We start from the raw sequence: 17,500 nt of genomic DNA on the forward strand, positions 1-17,500 counted from the left end.
CTGGCTAGTCATATTTAATACGTATTAGCTAGTTGTAACGATAACTAGATCATTTAATAGCAAGCTAATGCAAGTTAGTTAGCGTTGGTGAAAACACATTGTGCTTACATTTTAATGTTTTTGATCAAAACAGTGTTTAGTTTATTTCACTTCAGCAGATTAATATCTTTGCATGAAGACTTTAGCTAGCTGGGTCACCTGATGCGTTTGATGCTAGCTAGGCAGGCTATTGGTTAGCTGATCGATGTATGAAATGATTGTTGTCCCAGAATACTCTCTCTTGTCCTGGAGTTCGGAATGTGGCTTTAGCTAGCGTCTCCTCGTACGGCGTTTTGCAGATGTTTTTATCAGTTCAGTGGATGTGAAACTGAAGTCATCTATAAATCTATATAGTAATAATAATATCATCTATAAATCATTCACCTTCACACTATACAGTCACATAAACGTCCGTAACACACACAGATGTTTACTGATGATCGTGTGTGTGTGTGTGTGTGTTCGGTGTCGGAGCAGTATGGAGGTTTGGGTGCAGAGACAAACAGAAGCAATTTTGGCCTTTCCCAAAATTGAGAGCTCATCTGAAAAGAAAAAAACATGTTGCACTCATGAAAGAAGTGAAAATGCTTTGGTTTTAGTTCTCATTGAAACCATTTCACTGGTCGGTTCAGGTGCGTTCACTGGGGAAAATGAATACTCCATTACATGCGATTACAATAAAACACAACTCTAAGAATTCTAGATATATTAATATTTGCATATTTCAAGTATTTATTTATAGAAAGATGCCAAATTGATCAGTAGAATAAGAATATTTCAGACACCTAGAAACGTTATTTTATTCCTCACAGCTTCGCTACAGCGTGACGCTAGCTCCTGTGTGTCGAGCTCCAGGTCTATGCAGCGCTTCAACTTGACGCTAGCTGTGTAAATTGTGTCGTATGTAAGCTGTATTCTGTCTGTGACCAATTTTCACACAGGGTATAAAACTTCACGTATATATTCAGTGGCATGGAAATGGCAGATTTATAGGCGAGAAAGTCAGACGTCTTGATTCTGTCGGAAGGATCGTTTCTTGGTCGTGGACTCGAGACTGTTAGACGTTCTCTTTTTAGTCCGTGCCGTAAACACACTGAAAACGTTCCCCGTGCCCTTTTCAAACAGGACTTTCCGGGTTTTGTTTGTCGTTTCCTCCGGAGGAAAAGCGAGCTCGCTCTGACTGCTGTTCTCTTTCCTCCCGCCTTCAATAAGCATTGTAATGAGGCTAATGAGGCTAACGCTAGCGCTTTTATCAGCAGCACTTCAGTCATCGCTACTGCAAATGTTTCCATTCATTTTATTTTCTCGTATCAGCTCATCAGTGTGTGTGTGTGTGTGTGTGTGTATGTGTGTGTGTGTGTGTGTGTGTGTGTGTGATTAAAAGCAGTAGCGTGGCTTTTATCAGAAGTTTACAGGCGTTGTTTTTTTTTTAAAAATTGTAAACGAGCCTTGAGATGGTGGTCATTAACCTTTAAACACTGAAAGAGCACCGAGCATGTTTTCCATCGTTCACCATGCATTGTTACGGTTCGCGCAGGTGAAAAGGTCAAACCAAACATGCATGCGATCTTTCCAGTTAGCATGCCAACTGCCATCGGAACCTGAATGGCAGCTGTTGGAGCTTTTAGCAGGTCGAGCACTGATGTAGCGGCATTCAGGCGTCCTGTTCTGAAAGGCTTTTATTCTGAATATCGATCTGTTCGTATTTCTCCAGTAGACAGTTTTAAGAATAGTGCTTATAAAGTAAGTGGCAGCTTTTCCAGCTAACAATGCTAGCACTTACAGCGGTGTTTCTGGGAGAAAACAATGCTGTAGTGCCCTCTAGTGGACAATTCATTCTGTGGAATTATTCAAAGCCCAAATGTCTATGATCTGCCTGCTTTCTATATTTTTCTGAATAAACACAGCTCAGATCCAGCGTTTCTGCATTAAAGCTCATTAAAATCTGGGATCTTTTCACTAATAATGCTGTTTCTAACAGTTCAGTAATAATTAAGTCTTAGTAGCCTCCTAGCTTTCTGACAAAATGATTGCTATTATTAATAATAATAATAACAACAACAAAGTTTATAGCTTTTCATTCATAAAATGCAGCCCAAAGTGCTTCACGGAAATAAAACATAAAATATTAGTACAGAAAGTGCCAAATAAATCAAATGAATATTAATATGAAGTAAGAAAGAAGAATATATATATATTATAATGTCCATCACTGACTTTACATAGCTAGCATGCTAAGTAGTGGTTAGCGACTAGCAACTATTAGAACATTTTATTAGAAAAGTTTATTTGTGTATCTAACCGACTAGCTGATTGGCCATGTCATCACACGAAGGTTTGAGAATGACTATTAATTCTGAATTTCTTTAATATGTGATAATTTGTATATAACAGCTAACAGATGTAGCTGCTAGCATGTGTTAGCAAGTTGCTAGCGAAAATTGCTAGCATTGCCTCCAAGAAGCTGCCGCTGTTTCTCTGTTCTGCCCATAAAGCTGATAAAGAGCTATTCTACCCTGATATATAAATAGTTTCATTTAGTAAATTCGATAAATATGATATTTGGGGAACGTTGTTGTTTTCGTGGACGTCTGAATGCGCTAGCGCCGTGTCATCGGCCCCGTTTTCACTTCGTGTGGCTGGATGAGTTTGCATGTCTGATCTGAGAACGTCTGCATGTCTCACTTCATTTAGTGAAGAACGTTCCTGACACCTCTCTCTTTATCTTTTTGTTTTTCTCCTTTTCCACCTTTTATCCGTCTGTCTCTCTGTTTCTCTCCATCTGTTTGCTTGTCTCTCTTTCTTTCTGGCCCTGTCTTTCTCTCTGTCTGTCTCTTTCTGTCCATCTCTCTTTTTTCACAATCTCTCTTGCTATCACTGTCTGTCTCTCTCTCTCTCTCTCTCTCTCTCTCTCATTTGTACTCTTCTACCTCTTCTGTCTTTCCTCCTCTTATTAACTTCTTACTCTCTTTCTCTTCAACCCATGGGTCTGTGTATGTGTCTATCTGCCTGGCTTTCTCTCTCTCTCTCTCTCTCTCTCTCTCTCTCTCTCTCTTTCTCTCTCTCTCTGTCTGTCTCTCTGTCTGTTTGTCTGCCTGGCCTTCTCTCTCTGTGTCTGTCTGTCGCTCTGTCTGTTTGTCTGTCTGTCTGTCTCTCTGTCTGTCTGTCGCTCTGTCTGTTTGTCTGTCTGTCTGTCTCTCTGTCTGTCTGTCTCTCTGTCTGTCTGTCTCTCTGTCTGTTTGTCTGTCTGGCTTTCTCTCTGTCTGTCTGTCTGTCTGTCTCTCTGTCTGTTTGTCTGTCTGGCCTTCTCTCTCTGTGTCTGTCTCTCTGTCTGTGGTTCCTGTTCAGACTGCGCAGTGTGAAGATGGAACAGAGGAAGTTGAACGATCAAGCCAACACACTCGTTGACTTAGCCAAGGTGAGTGGTGTGTGTGTGTGTGTGTGTGAGTAAATGTGTTTATATGGCTGATTTGTTGACAGGTGAAATGTAGACCTGCCTTCACATATATTCTCTGTGTGTGTGTGTGTGTGTGTGTGTGTGTGTGTGTGTGTGTGCAGACGCAGAATGTGATGTATGACCTGGTGTCGGAGCTGCAGGAGCGCAGTGAGGAACTGGATAAGCGGATCAGTCATTTGGAGGAGAAGCTGGACTCCATCGCTCTGAGCGTCCAGTCTCTCCCCGAGCTGCTGAACCGAGCCATAACGCAGCAGCAGCGCCACCTGCTGGACGGCCTCATCCACCACTCCACACACTCCACACACTCCACACACTCATCACACTCCTCACACACCAGCTCGGCATCCGTGCGCCGCCGGAGGTCGCCGTCCACCGCTCCTCACACGTCCTCCGACAGCGGCTAACACACACATACATACACACACATTATAGACACACGTGTGCTTCTCTGACTAACACGGCTCGAGAAAAAAAGACTTCAATGACTTTAACACACTGACACGAAAAAAGAAGAAAAAAAGAAATAAAAATTACGTAATGAGTTAACAGTTCATGGTAGACATATGGTTTACGTTTAGCCATTGTATGGCTGTTTAAAGTTAGCTTTTTTGTAAAAGCCCTTGTATAGTTTACGGACTGGATCCAGGGTGTGGGGGGGGGGGCACACACACACACACACACTCATATACACACACTCGCACACTAATACACACTGCTGGCTGAGAAAATGTCGTCTTTTCTCATGATGAAGGACATCAGCGGAGGATAAAGCGGGACGGAGAGACGCGGGACTGAGCGATGGTCGCGGGATAACACACGGGCCTTTGGGAGCTCTGAACCTGAGCAAAGAAAAAAAAACGCCACAATATATCAAAAACACACACAGAATTATTCGTAATGTTAAAGCCACAGAACACACACTCGCCACTGATCGTCCAAATCTAACTCCTAACCAAAACAAGCAGGAAAAATAATCTGGTGTATTTTTACACGAAGATGAAGAGCGATAGTTTACAGCCGTGCCCTGGGGTTTGTGTTGTTGTTGTTGGTTTTTTTTGTTTGTTTGTTTGTTTTTTTTACAAAGCATGCTGGGTAAAAGTGTCAGGTTTGAAAATCGAATCACTGTGTGCAAGCGTACGCTTTATTATCAGTGTCTTTTAGCTTTTCTTTTCATCACTGTTTATTTTCAGTGCTGTGCCTGTCGGGATATTTTACTGAAACACTCCTTTTTTCCATTGCTTTCTTTCTTTTATTTTGATTTTTTTTTTATTTCTAAAAAAAAAAATATTTTACAAAATGTACGCAAGTGCCCAAAAACAGATTTTAAGGTAAGACGTCTTTAAGGTGTGTGCTGATGAGTTTTTATATCGCGGTAGTTTTATGACGGTTTACGATATTATCACGATATTATTGTCCTGAAACAGAAGTACGATGTGGTGATCGTGGTGGAACCTCACATTACAGAATTAGCATCTCGACATAAACAGTTTTTTCTTTAAGCGTATTTTATAGTGATGTTTGCCAAATAAATAGCTGGCTAATTAAACTATAAAATAAAGTTCTGTCATTTAAAAAATAAGCATATTATTTAAGCTAGTACAATCCCCTCAGCTAGCCTTGTATTTATAGAATGGTAGTAGCTAGCTAACTCACATCTTAGCAAGTTATTTAGCTAGTTATGCATAACCTTTTCTTCGTCCCTCGGCGTATTGCTAGCCCGTTAGTTATATGTAAAATCTTCTAAACTAAAGAAAACGTCACTTAAATTCTGGTTAAACTGAACACATTCACTTAACTTTTCTCTTATTTTTCCATTTAAAAGACTCTGTGTGAAACCGATTAGCGTAACAGCACCTCTGTGTTCGGCTAACATTGGTGATAAACAGATCGCCGTCGTCATGGTAACTTTAAATTATATTCCAACATGTTCGGCTGCTGTTAAACGAATCAGTAAGAAAAACGAGGATGTCAAATCAAACCCCTGAAACCGTGACTAATCCGAGCTAGCTTATTAGCAGTTAGATTCCTGGCTAGCGTAGAGGGTGATGAGGGTGGAGATGCAGAGGAGCTCCTCAGTTTTATTCGTGTTTACTGACTTACAGTTAATGCGTTATTCGGTAAAAATGACATTTATTGGTTTAAAATGAAAATCGCTAGATATTTATGTTTAGCTACATACGCCACTGCTGTTGTAACGTTTTACTTTTTCAGAATTAAAAAATGTAATTTGCAGGTAAAACAGCAGCCCACCACCACCACCACCACCACACCGCTGAAGGGAATTATGGGATTGCGTTCCCACAGAGTCGCGTTCTCTGGTTGGTTGTGAGGATCGTGATGTTATCGTATATCTGATTATCGGCACATTCCTGACGTCTGCTGGACCTCAGAGGCTGAACGTCGCTGATGATGATGATGATGATGATGATGATGATGATGATGATGATGTGGAGGTAAACGTGGGTGTTTGGAGGTGTGTGCTATAAACAGAGACATTTTACTCAGAGCTTCCAAGGGTCCTCGCGGCTCAGCACTGGGACTTTGGCGGTGGAAACGCGGCGGACGTTCGACCCACCGATGCATGTTTCAATGCAAACGAGGACTGAGCTAACCTATGGGACGGCTTTAGGTTCATTTCTTCCTTTCTCTTCCTTGATTTTTAATTTTTTTTTAACAAAAAAGATTCCTTTTTTATGATTTATCTAGGATTTTTATAGCTTGTAGAGGAGATTAACTATAATAATTCCTACAGAGTGGCAGCATAGTTGAATTCATGCATTCCTTAGATCAAAGACCAAAAAACACCAAGAATTTAAAAAAAAAAAAAAAAGACAAAGAAGAGACGAATTTGTCATTCGGGTATCATCATAGATCTCATGAAATTAAAACCAATTAGGTTCCCAGCTCTGTATCTGAGACTAAAAATATCAAAGACGTGATTGGTTTATTTTTACGGGTTTCAAAGAGAAAAGAAAAAAAAGAGAAGAAGCAAACTGCCTTTACTGTGTGTCTTCGGCCTTGTTGACCAACCTGTAGCAGATGAACATGATGCTGGGCTCCAATATAAAGAAATAAATCCACTAATCCAGAACCAGCCGGGTCTCATCACTGAGTCTGTCATTTCCTGTCCACTTCTCAGGGGGCGGAGCTTCATCTGAGCTCGGATTGTGTTGTCACTAAATAAACTCAAACGATCACGAGCAGATTCAGAGGACGGCGTTGTGATATAAGCTAGCTATCTTAGCTAATGTTAATGATACACAGACGATCGTTGTCATGGTAACATATCTAGGCAAGGTTTGTTAAATAAATGTAAATGAGGATGTAAGTTAAGATACTGAAATGCTACTCACATGACTAATGTGAGCTAGTTTGCTAACTGTTAGCTAACCAGCTACGAGCTAATGTGACCTCTGGATATTCAGGAATAACGCTGAACACCTTCACTATTAGCGTAGCGTTACCATGGTAGGAAGGGGAGGAAAGATGGGCGGGCATGGGGGTGTTTCCTAATCACATATTCATGAATATTTATGAATCCTGGTATTTTTTACTGACGTATAAAGTTTAGAGACGTGATGGCCGTTTTATTTGTTTCTGGGCTCTTACAAAAATCCGCATGGATTGTTTTAAATAGTTTAAAATGACAAAAAAAAAGGACTAACAGTGTATTAATCCCTTCCACGCACAAGTTGGATCCAATAACAAAATTACCGCTTTGTAAAGTGTTTGTGACTGTAATAATCACATGGGTTCAAATGTAAATTAGAAATCATTTATTTAGAAGATTACCGTCTCATAAATCTTGCTAGGTTTTGTTTGTTTCAGGTTTATGTTCACATTTTTCTGGCCCAGAAATGATCTCCGCCCCCAGGTGATGAGCTCCTCCCCTTAAAAGGCCAAGCACGGGGTATACATCGTTGTGGTAGAGGATGTGAGGTGAGTTAAAGCCTCGGCGTACTGAATACAGAGACGACGTGCGAGAGGGTTGTGTAGATGAAACGAAACGACGGGGTGTGTAGACGAGTGCTCCAGTCCTGCAGGCGGCGCTGCAGGAAGAAGATTTCTGCTCCTCAACGTCCTCCAATCAGCCGGACTGTTTGTGGAATCCGGCTGACGGTCGTCTCTCTGCAGGATGAACCCTCAGACCTTTAGCCTGGAATAGTGAAGGTTTGGTTCTTTGTTGTTGTTTTTTTTTACTGCAGTTTCCCTCACAGGCAGCAGAGGGCACTAAATATTACAAATACCTCCTTTAAAGTTGTAATGGAATTAAAAGGAGAAATAAATTTTCACCTGATTTGTATATTCTGAAATATTTTATGTAAAACATCACCAGAGATCCCAAGACGGAGAGAAACTCAACCTGCGGCTGATCTTAAGCTACAGATGTAATGCTCGTGTGATATTCATCCACTTCAGACTGTTTGTCTTTACTCATTCAATTCAAATCATTCTGTTCATTCATCAGAGTTTACTGCTGTAGCGTTATCAGCGTGTCTGAGTTTATTATGATTACAGTAATCCCGCCCACATGGCCATTCTTAATATACCAGTTCTTTGCCCAGTAAACCTCCTGCATTTATCTCATCGTGTTTGTGCTTCATTAAAAAAAGATTTCTTTCCATTTATCCTGAACTCACGATTCACACAATTTCCATGGAAGCATTTAAGCCCTTACTGGTGAATGAATGAATCACACACATCTACAGAAACAGCTTATATGTGAGTCAGCTCTAAACAGGTACCTAAAAAAGCTGACACATCCACAAACAACACATCACTACTGGATAAGACTGAAACACTTATATTGATCCATTTATCGCATTAAACTAAATAAATAATAAATTGAATGAAATGAAATGAAATACTTACAAAGCCACCTAAGAAAGAAAAGAGTGTAAAAGGGGTAAAACAGGGGTTTCCTTTCATTTTAAACTCCATTTCTGTTCATTATTAAACCCATTCATCGTCTCTTTTGACTGTGTCCAAGGGCAGATGAATGTCGAAGTAAACACATATTTCCATCAATTAAATAAGTGGATTTATCGTCAGTAGTTTTACAGGATTGGAAAGGGCGAGTAAAGAAATCAATGTTAGTTTTATTATTCCTACTGAGAACCTGCAGTACTGAGAATGTCCACCAGAGGGCGCGCTTCTGTTCCCCTACGACTCTGTTTGTGTTTCTTAATTTGTTTGTTTGTTTGTTCGCATGCTTGTTTGTTTAAACCCACTAGAAATTATATTGTTATAAAATGATAAATTGCTCATTTTATATTACAGTAGTCCGCAATTTGTAGTTTATGCGCAGATATATAAAGAGGAAACAATTATTTGTAATTAAATGTGGCCTGTAGACTGGGACTTATAATGACTAATGTGCATCATAGCAGAGATTTATTAGCTTTTATTTAGGATTTATTATTATTTAGGAAAGTTGCTAACACTTTCTTATTTTGTTCACTTTCTTATTTTGTTTCTTATTACCACTCTGTTATTCAGCTGCATTCTGAACTTTGATTATAGGATTATTCATGCTTTAACAACCAAATTAAAATGATAATTTAAATTAAACAAATAAATAAATGTAGAATGTCATCATCCTACACGCGAAGAAATCCAATATGGCATCCCATGAGGATAGGCTAAGCCGTTGCTATGGCACCACTTCCTGTTTCCGCCTCCCGACAAATCTGTCCAATTGGAACACGCTTAACTCTCAGCGGCCGAGTTCTGTAACCTAAACAACCCTTTATTTTCTGGGATGTGGGTTAAGTCCCAAATCACGCACTACTTACTAAGAAGTAAGGCAAATAAAAAGCAAAATAAATTTAAAAAAAGAATCAGAATAAAAATCCGAAGTAAATTAATTTTATATATGTATTTGTTTGTTTAAAAGGGCACTCGCTGAGGTAAAAAATCGAACCACTTGCTAACATTTTAGCCACCACTTGTACGCGCGAGCGAGTGTGTGCCTCGCGCTCCTATAAGAGTCTAATTGTTCGAGGGTTGTGTTTCAAACCTCACTAAATAGCTCTGTTGTGTAGGACTGTTTAGTGGCGTTAAGTGATTTGTAACACAGCCACGATTCATTAGTCCACGTGCAGAGTGACATGAAACTAATGGCTGAGTTAAAAAAATAAGAATCAAACAATGGCTCCTGCTCCCTACTTAGTGCACTACACCGGCGCCATTTTGGCTCTTCAACTCCCGCCCACCTGAGCGCTCTGTTACACTGTGTGTGTGTGTGTGTGTGTGTGTGTGTGTGTGTGTGTGTGTGTGTGTGTGTGTGTGTGTGTAACGGAGAGTCAGTGCAACGGAGAGTCAGTGCGAACAATCCTGACCGAAAGTCTGTCTCTATTTCAGCTTTAAAAAGATTTTCAGCACCTTTAATCGAAGAGAAAAACATTTTACAGAGTTAACAGGAGTGAAAGGAGAGGAATAAAACACCGTCTCGGCATTATACTGAGTCTCAGGTAAGAACCGTGTAACAGGTGTCCTGCACTTATTTACCTCCTGTCTCGCGCGCGTGAGAGTCTAAATGTTTTACATTAGAGTTTATATTCCGGTCAAATATGGACACTTTTATCTACTTACGATTACTTTGAACATTTTAGTGCCTCTGTAAGTCCTTTTTCTTACATAAACTAAAATCTGTAAGAGTGAGTCGAATGAGAGTGTATTAGTGGTATATCATGAAATATAAAATGAATGTTGTTGTTGTTGTTGTTTATGTTTATGATGCACGTGATATTTCTGTGTATCACTATACTTAGTTTTATTTTTCTGACTTTGAAGTGACCAAACAAATAATAACTACACAACACTGCCACACAGGTAGTTGTTTAAATTATATATAGATAGATTTATTTATTTATTTATTTATTTATTTATTTATTTATAAAGTAACAAAATAATAAACAAAAATCAAAGTGGTAAAAAAAACTTTTTAAAATCTCTGTGTTAGTGTGTAACAATACTGTTATAGCAGCCAAAATATACCACTGGAATTATATCATCTAACAGGTAGTACACTGTGTGTGTGTGTGTTTGTGTAATGAAGTGTGTGTGTTTGTGTGTGTGTTTGTGTGAGTGGGTTTGTGTGTGTGTAATGAAGTGTGTGTGTGTGTGTGTGTGTGTGTGTTTGTGTAATGAAGTGTGTGTGTTTGTGTGTGTGTGTGTGTGTTTGTGTAATGAAGTGTGTGTGTTTGTGTGAGTGGGTTTGTGTGTGTGTAATGAAGTGTGTGTGTGTGTGTGTAATGAAGTTTGTGTGTGTGTGAGTGTGTTTGTGTCTGTGAGTGTGTGTGTGATGAAGTGTGTGTTTGTGTGTGTGTGAGTGTTTGTGTGTGTTTGTGTGTGTGTGTTTGTGTGTGTAATGAAGTTTGTTTGTGTGTGAGTGTGTTTGTGTGTGTGTGTGATGAAGTGTGTGTGTTTGTGTGTGTGATGAAGTGTGTGTGTTTGTGTGTGTGTGTGATGAAGTGTGTGTGTTTGTGTGTGTGTGTGTTTGTGTGTGTGTGTGATGAAGTGTGTGTGTGTTTGTGTGTGTGTGTGTTTGTGTGTGTGTGAGTGTGTTTGTGTCTGTGAGTGTGTGTTTGTGTGTGTGTAATGAAGTTTGTGTGTGTGTGTGAGTGTGTTTGTGTCTGTGAGTGTGTGTTTGTGTCTGTGAGTGTGTGTTTGTGTGTGTGTGTAATGAAGTTTGTGTGTGTGTGTGTTTGTGTCTGTGAGTGTGTGTTTGTGTGTGTGTAATGAAGTTTGTGTTTGTGTGTGTGTGAGTGTGTTTGTGTCTGTGAGTGTGTGTTTGTGTGTGTGTGTAATGAAGTTTGTGTGTGTGTGTGTGTGTGTTTGTGTGTGTGTTTGTGTGTGTGTGTGTGTTTGTGTCTGTGAGTGTGTGTTTGTGTGTGTGTAATGAAGTTTGTGTGTGTGTGTGAGTGTGTTTGTGTCTGTGAGTGTGTGTTTGTGTCTGTGAGTGTGTGTTTGTGTGTGTAATGAAGTTTGTGTGTGTGTGTGAGTGTGTTTGTGTCTGTGAGTGTGTGTTTGTGTGTGTGTAATGAAGTTTGTGTTTGTGTGTGTGTGAGTGTGTTTGTGTCTGTGAGTGTGTGTTTGTGTGTGTGTGTAATGAAGTTTGTGTGTGTGTGTGTGTGTGTGTTTGTGTGTGTGTGAGTGTGTTTGTGTCTGTGAGTGTGTTTGTGTGTGTGTAATGAAGTTTGTGTTTGTGTGTGTTTGTGTGTGTAATGAAGTTTGTGTGTGTGTGTGAGTGTGTTTGTGTCTGTGAGTGTGTTTGTGTGTGTGTAATGAAGTTTGTGTTTGTGTCTGTGAGTTTGTGTGTGTGTGTAATGAAGTTTGTGTGTGTGTGTGTGTGTGTGTGTTTGTGTGTGTGTGAGTGTGTTTGTGTCTGTGAGTGTGTGTTTGTGTGTGTGTGTAATGAAGTTTGTGTTTGTGTGTGTTTGTGTGTGTGTGTGTAATGAAGTTTGTGTCTGTGAGTGTGTGTTTGTGTGTGTGTAATGAAGTTTGTGTTTGTGTGTGTTTGTGTGTGTGTGTGTAATGAAGTTTGTGTGTGTGTGTGTTTGTGTGTGTGTGTAATGAAGTTTGTGTTTGTGTGTGTTTGTGTGTGTGTGTGTAATGAAGTTTGTGTCTGTGAGTGTGTGTTTGTGTGTGTGTAATGAAGTTTGTGTTTGTGTGTGTTTGTGTGTGTGTGTGTAATGAAGTTTGTGTTTGTGTGTGTTTGTGTGTGTGTGTAATGAAGTTTGTGTTTGTGTGTGTTTGTGTGTGTGTGTAATGAAGTTTGTGTCTGTGAGTGTGTGTTTGTGTGTGTGTAATGAAGTTTGTGTTTGTGTGTGTTTGTGTGTGTGTGAGTGTGTTTGTGTCTGTGAGTGTGTGTTTGTGTGTGTGTAATGAAGTTTGTGTTTGTGTGTGTTTGTGTGTGTGTGTGTGTAATGAAGTTTGTGTTTGTGTGTGTGTGTGATGAAGTGAAGTTACTGTAACCTCCCTGAAGTTGATTATTTTCCTGTAACAGCGCGTCCCCGAGTGTTTTATTCCTGTTACCCCACAGTAACTCACCAACTGATAAAAAGCTGTAATTTATTAAGAAGTCGTCGTTTTTATCCGTTTATAGTTGCATTAAAAACTTGCGTTAGCATAACAGCCATAAACAGCTGTTCCCTCGCCAGCCTCTCTTTCTTCCCTGAAGTTAATAAGACAGAAATAACTCTCAGCGTGTTCCCGAGAAACCGTAAAGAAGCGTAAACTCCTCTGTCCTGAAGATGAGGGAAACCGTTACAAAGCACTGAAACTGGAGACTCCTTCCCTATTCGTTACATAGACGTGCACTCTCCTTACAGAAAACTTCACCGAAACTTCAACCAAAACATGTTTTGTTTTTTTTTACTCTGTGTATTATTAGTGACGCGTCTGCCGTACAAGTCCCTGTAACTGAGCTGTTACTATAGAAACGATAAAGTGAAAGAGAATCAGACCAATCAGAATCCAGGATTCAGCAGTGGGATAAATTGTGTGCATTAAATACAGAGCGTTATATAACGCCACGCTAAATATGATTGAGTTTATTGTTCCTCACAGTAACACCCAGCTACGGGTCTGAACGTTTGCGTTTATTACTGTCGACACTTCCTTGTTATTATTGATTGTGAATGTTAGAGAAGTGTGTAGCTTCAGTAACGTGCTGCGTGTCGGGAACGTTTCCTCACGTCGTCACGTTTGTGCCGTGTCTCCCAGCCAACTCTTACACTCTTTATTAATACTCGTTTTTATCCATTGGATCAGTTTCACCTTTACACAGGTGTGCATATGCTGACTATAGTCCATATGCTGTGCTGCACAAAGTTTTGGCACCCCTCTACCTGCACATCAATGAGAAAATGAGCAGATATGATTTGGGGCGTTCCTCAGGGAGAAGTTCTGGCTCTGAACTTGTTCTCTTTTGGACGGTGGTTGGTTCTTCCCGGTTGTCTGTATTTACACACGGTTTATTAAACGCTTTATTACCTTCTTGGTCACCTTGTATGTGACCAGCTCAGCTCATTCTTTTTCCCCCTTTACAGTTTGTGTTAATCGTCCTTTAATCTTCATCAGGATCTGTTTCTGATTGGTTGTTGGAGGAGAGTTCTGATTGGTGGACTGTTTTTGAACGTCGCACCACACATGCATTACCACGTTTAACACGTGAGCTTCCTTGCTGACCGGAGGTGGTTAGACGCAGAAGACCTGCTGTAGTTGTGTAGTTTTGGAGGAGGTTGATGTTTTCTGGATGATTGCGTTGCTGTAAGATCTCGCTCCGCGCCCGGCTGACACAGGAATGCAGACGGAGTGGAGTAACAGTCTCCCCGTCTCTGCAAAGTCACTCGCTTTTGTTGTAGTGAAAAGTCACTTTGACTGAGCACGGTTACCATGGTAACTGGACCGTGTGTGTGTGTATGTGTGTGTGTTATCAGGACAGCTCCGTCCAGTTTGGCTGCTCAGTTCAGGGGTTCTTTGTGAATGTTTTTTTTTTTTCTGACCGGTGAAATTTAAACCCCTCTGGAGTCGACGTCCAGCGGAATTCCCAGCTCTTTATAACGCGTTATAACGCATTGTAACACTCTCGCCATCTGATTCATGGCGCTGTCACTGTAGCAGGTAGATAAAGTTGATAAAGTAAACCTGGGCCTTTGTTCTCTGTGCGTCACTTCAACTAAACCAAGATAAAATGATTTAAGACAGATTTATTCATTTGGTTCTTTGTGCACACCTCAGAACTGGAAAAGCTGATGTACTATTGCATTTACATTTACATTTACATTTATTCATTCAGCAGACGCTTTTATCCAAAGCGACTTACAAATGAGGAAATACAAGCAAAAGACTCAGTAATTGAGACTCAGTAATGCAGCTGTTTCAGTAATGCAGCTGTTTCAGTAATGCAGCTGTCTGGGTAATCTAACCATATCGGTAATCCAGCTGTTTCAGTAAACCTGTATGAAGAACTGGTCCCAGATGTTTATGCTATTCCTAAGTGCAACAACACTTTTGCTGTCATCACTGATTCCACTGAAGCGTAAGTCATGTAGACAGATATTTGTTCAATCTAAATCCAATCTCAGTGGATTTCTGATCGGAAGGTTGTGAGTTCTTGTAGCTGCCACCGCTGGGCTCTTGATCAAGGCCCTTAACCCTCAGGCCCTTAACCCTCAACTGCTCAGGTGTGTAAATGAGATAAATATAAGTGGCTCTGGATAAGGGCGTCTACCAAATGCCATAAGTGTAATGTTTATGAATCACGTGCCGTAACGCCGCCCTTTTTTTGCGCGGTCAGAATAATCGAAGCCTTCTCTCAGATCATTAAATCTCAGAACTTCCGGTAACACGGCAGAGCTTGAGATAAACGACGAGAATGGAAGAAATGTTTCTCTCCGGAGGTGCAGCAGGTCAGAGAGGATGTACAGTGGTGTTGATTATCAGAAGTAATCCGTAATCAGAGCTGCATGCTTAAACATGAAGAGTCATGGTGTCTGTGATTAAAGCGATTTATTTAGCCGTCCTGAAAACTCTTTGAAGCCTGAGGGAGCTTAACTCCACAACTCTCTCTAATGAGGTTCATGTTCCTGCCACATTCTGCTTGTATTAATACGGTCTGTCCGAGTCGACGGTACACCACCCTCACGCGTCAACGCGTCGGTTTACATGCAGAGATTTACATCACGGATTCATCAGGAGAGATTCTGACTGAACTCTTCACGTGCAGCGTAAAGCTTTACGTTGTGTGATTCTCAGCTCCATCATGCGCAAAAATCGCGTAGTGCCACTGCGGAACACAGCCAGAGACAAAGTTGTGACCAAACGCCACGGCGCTCGTCCAATAGGAGGACGGCAAACTCACGGGATAGCTACATGTAGCGGTGATGGAGATACGTGAACGAAACACGCTAACGGATCGCGCTGATCGATGACGTAAACAGAACGTAAGGAAGTCATTTTCTTAAATCGCGGGGGGGCGTTGGGGTTCCCTTCAAAATTCGGATTAATCTCTAAATCGGTTTGTTAGCGGATATTTAGGCCGCGTGTAAACGAAACGTTTCCTGTGAAACACATTCCGGATTTTAAATGTTGGATATGCTGATAAATGATGTGTAAAATAAAATCGTAGCTTTGGGCTACTACAGAAGCAACAGTAATGAAATGTGGGCGGGGCTTGAGACGGTTTGTACAGGTACATGGTGGATGAAGAATCCAGAATCTCTCTGTTTGTTGAGTCCTCGTGGTATCACAGGACAAGTCTGTCAGTCAGGCACGCTCATTAGAATATTAGGCCACACCCACTAGAAGTGCTGTTTTATTACATTACTATGGTGATTTTTCATTTCAGTAGTTGCTGGATGTTTATTCTGCCTCTTTAGTCAGATACTGTAAACGTTTTTAATATATTATGCACATTCCTTCAGACTTTATTGACCGGAGTCTCTCAGAAGATGTGCTGTGGTAATAAATCATAATCCACTACAAATAGCCAGAGTATTCAGTAATAACGCTACAGCGTGATATTGTCCTGAAGTTTCTCCGAGCAGCGTCTCTAAAAGAAAATCTGTGTTTTCAGAGTAGTGCGAGTTTCCTCTGATCTAAAAAAATGACAGTCAGCACAATCTGGCCTTTTCATCGTGCAGGTGGACAATGGGCTATTTTGAGTGAGAACTCCGAGCGTTCAGGACACAAAACACTGGCTGTGTGTAGAAGCCGAGCGTCTGAGCGGTGGTACGGCCGTCTCCGTCTCTCATTACCTCACACGGCTGATTGGATACCAGAGTAAGATCTGGAACAGCTTCGGTTTGTGCTCTGTTTATCTCGGTCACTACGGTGGAGTCCAAAAGTCAGCGTGTACTAAACTGAAAACATCCTGTTCCGTCCGAACCATGACGACGTCAGAGATTATTCTCAGTGTTCCGTTCCTCCGTCTCTGTGTGTGTTACGCTCGAATATTTTTACTTTAATGTTTTACTCGTTTTAGGAAATAAGAACACACTACCCTCTACAGTAAAGAATGAATGTTTTCATTTAAAAGTCAGATGTACTGGAGGTTAATAACTGATAAAACAGGTCTTGGTGGTTTTTGGCTCAGAAGCTGGTACAAGTGTTGGATTATGAGTTTCATATGTTTAAATTATGTACATCTCATATTAAAGAAGTTTTTCCCTGTGGTGCATTTAAGAAATGTAAATTTTTTCCATTTTTTTAAAACTTGCTTTTGAACACATATGGCTTGAAATGATGGGTTACGGTTTTGAGATTTATTTTGAGGGGGAAAAAAACATAAATACAAATCTCAGAAATACAGATTCTATGTAAATGAGGCCAAAGGTGAAGTGTTCTGGATTCTCAGGGAATGTAGATGCTTTACATTTATTAGATAGATAGATAGATAGATAGATAGGTACTTACTTACCTACTTATCCATCCATCCATCCATCCATCCATCCAACCCCGTGGTTGGGAAATTAGTGCGCATGAGCAGTAAGACTTTAAGATTGTACAATCCACAAATGTACCACATATAATACAACAAATACAGGATGGTATCTGAGGTCATTACACTATATATTACAATGTATTATATTATCCATCCATCCATCCATCCTCTATACCGCTTATCCTTTTCAGGGTCACGGGGAAGCTGGAGCCTATCCCAGGGAGTATGGGGCACAAGGCGGGGTACACCCTGGACAGTGTGCCAATCCATCACAGGGCACGATCACATACACACTCACACACCCATTCATACACTACGGACAGTTTAGACACACCAATCAGCCTACCATGCATGTCTTAGGACTGGGGGAGGAAACCGGAGTACCCGGAGGAAACCCCCGCAGCACGGGGAGAACATGCAAACTCCACACACACAGGGCCACGGTGGGACTCGAACCCCCGACCCTGGAGGTGTGAGGCGAACGTGCTAAATGTTATATTATATTATTTTACATTATATTATATTACATTATATTATATTATATTATATTATAT

General features: G+C 40.6%; 2 protein-coding genes across 13 annotated transcripts in view; both read left to right on the forward strand.

The window, feature by feature from the left end:
• kcnn1b (potassium intermediate/small conductance calcium-activated channel, subfamily N, member 1b) overlaps positions 1-6,388 on the forward strand; it is a 42,775-nt gene extending 36,387 nt beyond the window's left edge. Inside the window, exons 8-9 of one of the 2 annotated variants that reach the window (XM_053625866.1) lie at positions 3,388-3,457; positions 3,598-6,388. In XM_053625866.1, coding sequence (XP_053481841.1) covers positions 3,388-3,457; positions 3,598-3,900 — 373 coding nt within the window. In that variant the 3' untranslated portion in view covers positions 3,901-6,388. The remainder of the gene's footprint in view (positions 1-3,387; positions 3,458-3,597) is intronic. The other variant, XM_053625865.1, reaches the window with a different exon arrangement.
• Positions 6,389-9,543: 3,155 nt separating this feature from the next.
• The window catches only part of si:ch73-61d6.3 (occludin), a 21,769-nt gene continuing 13,812 nt past the window's right edge, over positions 9,544-17,500 (forward strand). For 9 of the 11 annotated variants that reach the window (XR_008386034.1, XR_008386031.1, XR_008386030.1 and 6 more), the window contains exon 1: positions 9,547-9,969. The gene's annotated coding sequence lies outside the window, so the exon portion shown is untranslated. Of the gene's footprint in view, positions 9,970-17,500 lie in introns of all 11 variants that reach the window. The other 2 variants (XR_008386035.1, XM_053625869.1) reach the window with 2 other exon arrangements.

This window comes from Ictalurus furcatus, chromosome 5, assembly GCF_023375685.1.
Source record: "Ictalurus furcatus strain D&B chromosome 5, Billie_1.0, whole genome shotgun sequence".
NCBI lineage: Eukaryota > Metazoa > Chordata > Actinopteri > Siluriformes > Ictaluridae > Ictalurus > Ictalurus furcatus.